The sequence below is a fragment of the Aulonocara stuartgranti genome (genome assembly GCF_965226115.1).
Source record: "Aulonocara stuartgranti genome assembly, chromosome: 22".
In the NCBI taxonomy this organism is placed as follows: domain Eukaryota; kingdom Metazoa; phylum Chordata; class Actinopteri; order Cichliformes; family Cichlidae; genus Aulonocara; species Aulonocara stuartgranti.
Window position 1 is genome coordinate 22,217,897 of NC_138957.1, and position 6,544 is coordinate 22,224,440.

A 6,544-nucleotide genomic window follows, 5' to 3' on the forward strand; every position below is an offset into this window, starting at 1 on the left:
CGCATGGTCACAAACCGAGCCTGCCCCTCAGCTTGTCCTCGCACTTAGCCCAAAGGATTTGTGAGTAGCCACGAGCACGTGCGTTTTGTTTTCTGCTTGTTTATCAAGCGAAGCGGCCATTTGTGTGTTTTTTCTGGCCCAACGAGCCCGAGCAACGATCAGGCCTGCAACGGTTTCAGTAAAGGAGCTCTAAAAGGTTACAAATTTGAACTGAACTTGAAAGGGGAATATCTTGGATAAATGTGTTGTTTCTAAACATTGACTGTGAATTGTGAAGAGGGAAAAACCATCCAATTGAATTGTAAGGAAACACTTCAGAACTTGGAATATTGTTTTTTTTTATTTAAATCATACTTTGGTTTGACTAAATCTTACATTTTGAATTTAAAGTTTTGTGTTGTGTCATATTTATGATTTGCAGAGTTTATAAGTGATAAGGGTTATTAAAAAGGTAAAAGAGAGGTTTAGCATGTTAGATAAATTCATTATTCTTAGTGAAGATTAAACAGAACTCCTTATTTTCACTAAGTGGAGGCACCGCCAACATTAAGATTTATAAGTACAAAGGTTAAAACTGGTTAGCTATCGTTTCTCCTGTTTACCAATAAAATAAGTAACGTACCCAGGGCCCCACTCAGAGTACTATCACCATCTTAACCGAGGGTTAATCCAGAGCTACTTGAGTTGGGTGCTACACATTGGAGGCACCGCTGGGATTGTTTTGTTGTATTATATAACTTTTAACTTGCCACTAAATCTGCTGTAACCTTAAAGTGACTAAGAGTCACACTGGTCCTAAAAAGTAATTTTAATTTATTTCTTGTCTTCCCCCTACAAAGTAAGTTGTTAAAACTATGGCCACTAAAAGTAATGTTTCACAACCAAATCTTGCAAATTGGTGCAGAGGTGAAGGGCTTGATCAGGCACATGCCATCCTAGTTCTTGGAGTGTCTGAAGAGGAAGAAATATCCACAGTAGAAGAAACACTCGAACAAGTAAAAACCTTGGGCAAGGTAAGAGTAAGAGGAAAAATGTTTGATGCCAATAATCAAACCCTGACCATGTTATGTGAATGCCGTCAAGAAGTCGATCCTACCAAAGTTCCACCAGAGGTGATTTCCTTTAGAGAAGGAGGTAAATGGAAAATAGTTGTTGCGGAACAAGAAACAAACTCTGACCTATTCACAGAGAAGTTGGACAGATTTCTACATGATGAAGGGAAAACATTGGAGGATGTTAAAAGACTATGTGATCCTAGCACCTCATGGAACAGCAACCCTGAGTCAATCATTCGGGCGGTAGGAGATGTTTTGCAGTCCAAGCCAAATGAAAGCCAGTCATACCGTCGGTTTAGAATCTTCTCTGGAGTCCACCCTACTCCACCTGGTGAAGACAATTTAGACAGCTGGTTAGAACAAGTAAAGTTCATGACTGATGAGTATGAGTGCTCAGATAAGGAGAAACGCAGAAGGATTATTGAGAGTCTCAAAGGGCCAGCGCTGGAGATCATTCAAGCAGTGCGCATGTCTAATCCCATGGCAAACCATATGGATTACTTACAGGCATTGGAAAGTACCTTTGGAACCTCAGAATCCGGTGAGGAATTGTATCTCACATTCAGAGCTATGCATCAAAGACAAGGTGAGTGCTTGTCTAACTTCTTGCTGAGACTGGAAAGATTACTGAACAAAGTAGTGCAAAAAGGAGGCCTACAGGTAGATGAAGCCAACAGAGCAAGACTTGAGCAACTCATTAAAGGTGCCACTGAATCAGACTTCATGCTGCTTCAGCTAGGTCTAACGGTGTGTTCACACCGAACGCGATGGACGCGAATAAAACGCCCCAAACGCCCCTAATTTGACGCGTGTACATTCGCGTCTCAACGCGTGTCCAAGAAAAATCCATCGCGCGTCAAAATATGATATTTTGACGCGCGTGAACCGGAAATGTGGGAGGAATGTGGGAGGGAGTTGTGCCAGACCGGTATCTTTGCAAGATGGCAGCTATCGAGCTAGCGCTTGAAGAGAGAGTCTCCCTTCTCTATGTACTGTGGAGAGCAGAGCAGCAGCGTAAAAGACGTCCTCGCCGTACCTGGGTCCATCAGGTCCTCCAGAGGCATGAGCAGTTTGGTGAGTTTCACCACTTGCTCCAGGAGCTGCGCCTGGATGACGGCCGATTCCAGCGCTATCACCGTCGGCCAGTTTGAGGACCTGCTTTCCCTCGTCGGTCCCAGCATTGCCCGCCTAGACACCAACTACAGACGCTCAATCCCACCTGCAGAGCGCCTGTCCGTCTGCCTGAGGTTAGTAAAACTATTTAATACGGTAGTCCTTTATTGATATCTGTGCTAATATGCTAATCCATCCAGTTATACACTGCTAACATGGATGTGCTATGCTAACAGTGAATGCTGTCGGTGTTTACTGAAAGCAAACTGTGGTACAGAGACGACTCTTTATAATATTTCTAGTGATACTCAGAAGCTCTCATCAAGTCCCGATTTAATTCGATTTATGCTGTTATCAGTGTTTGAATGATAGCATGGCTGTGGTGTCACATCAATGTATGCGCTCGGTGTTTGCTGATATCAAACTGTAGCATTAGGACCACTGAGTTAACCTTGTAGTGATACTCACTCCTTTTTATTTAGACCTGGTTTAATTCTGGGATAGTTGAATATTTGTATATAATCCCTGCAGCTGTCAGACTCTATAGCAGGGGTCACAGCCTTTATTAAAACAGAGTTAGATAAAACTGTGAACAGTTTGGTTCATCTCTAGTTACATGGTTCTATCTTGATAAGCTATGTCTTATCACAGATTAATTTTTCAAAAATATTAATGATTTAAGCAAGGAAAGGGCTACATGTCAACATACAACTCTTTATTTCTATTAATGTCTCACTTCATTCCTACCTGATTGACATGTTTAGGAATTGTGAGTGATTGGCTCACTGTAGTTGTGAAAGTTGCTACCAATCAAATTATGATATGTTAAAGTTAAAACAAAACACAACTGTTTTAGATATTATCTAATATACATTTTGTAATTATCCTTATAATTACAAAAGGTTTTATGTAAGATTCATGTTTTGTGATTTAAATCTGACATCACAAAAGTATTTTGGAATTTGAATAATGTATTTTGTAACTGCAGTACACATAATACTGATTTTGAACAATTTTGTCCAGGTTCCTTGTCACCGGGGACTCCTTCAGGACCATCGCGTTCAGTTTCAGAGTCGGTGTGTCCACGGTGAGCCAGATCACCCCCCAGGCAGCGACGGCCATCTGGGACTGTCTAGTGGACGACTTCATGGCTGTGCCTTCACCTGGAGACTGGCGCTCCATCACAGAGGGATTCCAGGAGCGCTGGAACTTTCCTCTGTGCTGTGCAGCTCTGGATGGGAAGCACATCCAGACAAAGGCACCCCATATATCATATAGGAGACACACACATTGATATACACTAAATATTCATTTCATTTCTTTTTTGTGGTGCCCAAATTGATGCACCTGCTTGATTTTGTTTAAACAATTATTGCACACTTTCTGTAAATCCAGTAAACTTCTTTTCACTTCTCAAATATCACTGTGTGTGTCTCCTGTATGATATTTAACTGACATTTTTTATTGTAACAACCAACAATTTATACAGGAAAATAATGTCTATTAACAAGGTTGCCCAAACTTCTGCATCCCACTGTATTAGTATATTTTGTCATTAGTATAATATGAAATAAATTCTACATGTGTCAAGTTGTGTGCCAACATTTGCTGTGTAGTAGAACTGAGACATTAGTCATTATAAACATTTATTTGAAATAATATTAAAAGTCTCAAACAGAAAAACATTAAACATAAATATATAAAATATAAGAATTTACAGAGAGACAGGAATAAAAAGGACCAGCTGCTCTCCAGAGCAGGAACAAGGCTGAGGAGGAAATGCTCCATTGGAGACTGGTGTGGCCTCTTCAGGGACTCCAGGATGGCCAGCTCCACCGCCGATGGACCGTCCTGGGACCCGTCCCTCATCTGCCTCGGAGCCGTCCTCCTCTGTGGGCCTGTAAAACAGCACAAAACACAAAGAAATGAGAAGGCTGCTACTAGATTTTAATTTCAACATTGGAGAAAAAAAAAAAAAACAATAACAGGATATAATCAGATTGGTTGTAGATATTTAGTAAAGGTGATCACAAGGGAATCCCACCGACTAAAAAGGTATCAGTGCTTGCTGTACATATCTGTGGGTGCAGCAGCAGGAGCTCAGGGACTGGGGATGCTCTGCTGCAGAATCAGTTGGTTCTATCAATACAGTATTAAATGTTAACAGGTTCGATATAATAATCGTAGAGTAGACAGTGGTCCCTCATTTATTGCAGGGGTTCTCAGAATAACTAGCCCCTGGTCACAGTTCTCACAATTGATTCTCAAAGTGCAAACCTTTGTAGATTGCAAAACGTAAAAGTATTATTATGCCGCATTTTGTCTTCATCTGCCCGCCACTTTCGTGCGCCTTTTTCCCTCGCGGTGCAGGTGTCTATTTCCGAATGAGGCTCATAGTTATGGGTGTTTTTGTGCTGTTTTTTCTATTGGACGCGATGGTTATCAAAACCAAACGTGATAAATTTGGCAAGCGCAGGAGATTTGTCAATCAGGCTGCAGAATGCAATGCTGTACTGTGCAATAAAAAATCAGCGAAAAAGCAAAGCAGTGACGGATGAACAGCGGGACCACTGTGTGCTGTTTATTAATAAACAATAAAATATATTCCTAAATGATAACATGCATAAAAGCAGAACGGTATTTGTACGTCAGTGGGAAAATAGCGGTGGCTTGCTAGCTTTTGTGCGGCTTCCCCGGGTCAGTGAAAACTTTCAAAAGAGAAATGAATGAACTTACCAGGTTGCCCGATCTCTTCACATATCTTCCTCCAAGCTCGGTCCTTTTTATTCCTGTCTCGGTACTGAAAGCAGCTGGTGTTGTACAGCTCCGAGTTGTTTGCTACCGCATTGATTAGCCTTCCCCTCCATTGAAGTATGAAAGGCTTTGGCTGGATCTGCCCCTTTGACCTAGGTAACAGCCACATCACCAGGCTCCTGATTGGTTGTCGCGGCGCGATTTGACGCTGGAGTTCAGATTTTTCCAACTCGAGCGGTAGACGCGAAACGTGCGTATGCACAAAGTGCAACACAAAAACTCACGCGCGTGGTTTTATTCGCGCGTCAAACGCGCCAGACGCGCTACACTGACGCGCGTTTCACGCGTTTTGGCGTTTTCGCGACGCAAATCTGCTTCCGAATTTTCGCGGGACCCGCAATCGCGCGTCATCGCGCCTTTCCATTGACTTTACATGTAAACCTGACGCTCTATTCGCGTCCATCGCGTTCGGTGTGAACACACCGTAAGAGATAAGCGAAATGATCCCCCGACATTTTTAAGCCTACTCAAAGAAATTCGAGAAGAAGAGGAGCGTGAAGCTGCAAGACAAAAACTCAAAAAACCAGCACAGAGACCGCATGTGCATGCAGTGCAAGTAGCAAGTGAAACAGACTCTAAAGGCTGTCAGCAACATGATTTTCAGTCCGAAATTCAGGAGCTAAAAGAAAAGCTGAAAGAGCTCAACAAGCAGTCTCATTCTACCGAGTCAAGCCACAAAAAGATGTCCAGAGAAAAGAAAAAAGAGAAATCAGACACAAGCAGTGAAGTGCAACAGTTAAGAAAAGAAGTCAAAGAGCTGAAAACACAGTTAAGTGTAATGTCAGTAAAGCCACACTATTATGCAAAAGAGAGAGGCCATTATTCTAAGTCCAAAGGAGACTTTAATCCAAAGTCATCTACCTTTAAGCCAAAGAGTAGTAAAGAGTCAGATAATTTCTGCTACAGATGTGGAGAAAATGGCCATTTTGCAAACAAATGTACAGCTCCGGAGAATGCTCAAAAGGTAATCAAAAAGCTTATTCATCAAGTGCATGGGAGCCCACATGGACAAAGTCAAAGTACAGACGCTCAAGATCAGTGTGTTGCCCGAGTTAATACTACCAATGTTCCAACTCAAAGTGTCAACATACCGGAAGGTCTTATCGGTCCATCATCCATAGCTCCTATTAAGGTCAATAACATCTCATGCCATGGTCTCATGGATTCAGGGTCAACAGTGACCATTATCTTTGAGGATTGGTATAGAGCCAACATACCAACAGTCCCTATACAGCCCATTTCCAATCTAGCCATCTGGGGCCTATCAGCTGAGTCCTATCCCTACCATGGGTATGTAGTAGTAGAGATAGAGTTCCCTGAGGATGTAGCAGGTGTCAAGGGTCCCCTTAACGTCCTCGCTCTCGTCTGTCCTGAGCCCCCACAAGGTCATGAAACCCCTGTAGTGGTTGGTACCAACGCTTTTCTGTTCAGCCGCCTATTTCAGCTGTGCAGAGATAGCGGTAGTGAGAACAAAGTCAGCTCCATGAGGATACAGGCAGTTTATGACAAAATCCAAACTCAGTCCCTAGGACCTCATGCAGCCGACGATCCCATAGGGCAAG

The 6,544-nt window shown here is 42.6% G+C and overlaps 1 protein-coding gene and 1 long non-coding RNA gene across 2 annotated transcripts; one reads left to right on the top strand and one right to left on the bottom strand.

Moving 5' to 3' along the window:
• The first annotated feature begins 1,793 nt into the window (after positions 1-1,793).
• On the top strand, positions 1,794-3,758 carry LOC309698437 (uncharacterized protein). The gene is made up of 2 exons (XM_082520886.1): positions 1,794-2,302; positions 3,192-3,758. Exons 1-2 carry the CDS (start codon positions 2,043-2,045, stop codon positions 3,460-3,462), a joined length of 531 nt encoding a protein of 176 aa, XP_082377012.1. The 5' UTR covers positions 1,794-2,042; the 3' UTR covers positions 3,463-3,758.
• A 43-nt stretch (positions 3,759-3,801) lies between these two features.
• LOC309698439 lies at positions 3,802-5,402 on the bottom strand. The gene is made up of 2 exons (XR_014274102.1): positions 4,905-5,402; positions 3,802-4,066 (listed from the first exon to the last, which is right to left on the bottom strand). It is a non-coding gene; the product is annotated as an uncharacterized lncRNA (long non-coding RNA).
• Positions 5,403-6,544: the final 1,142 nt, after the last annotated feature.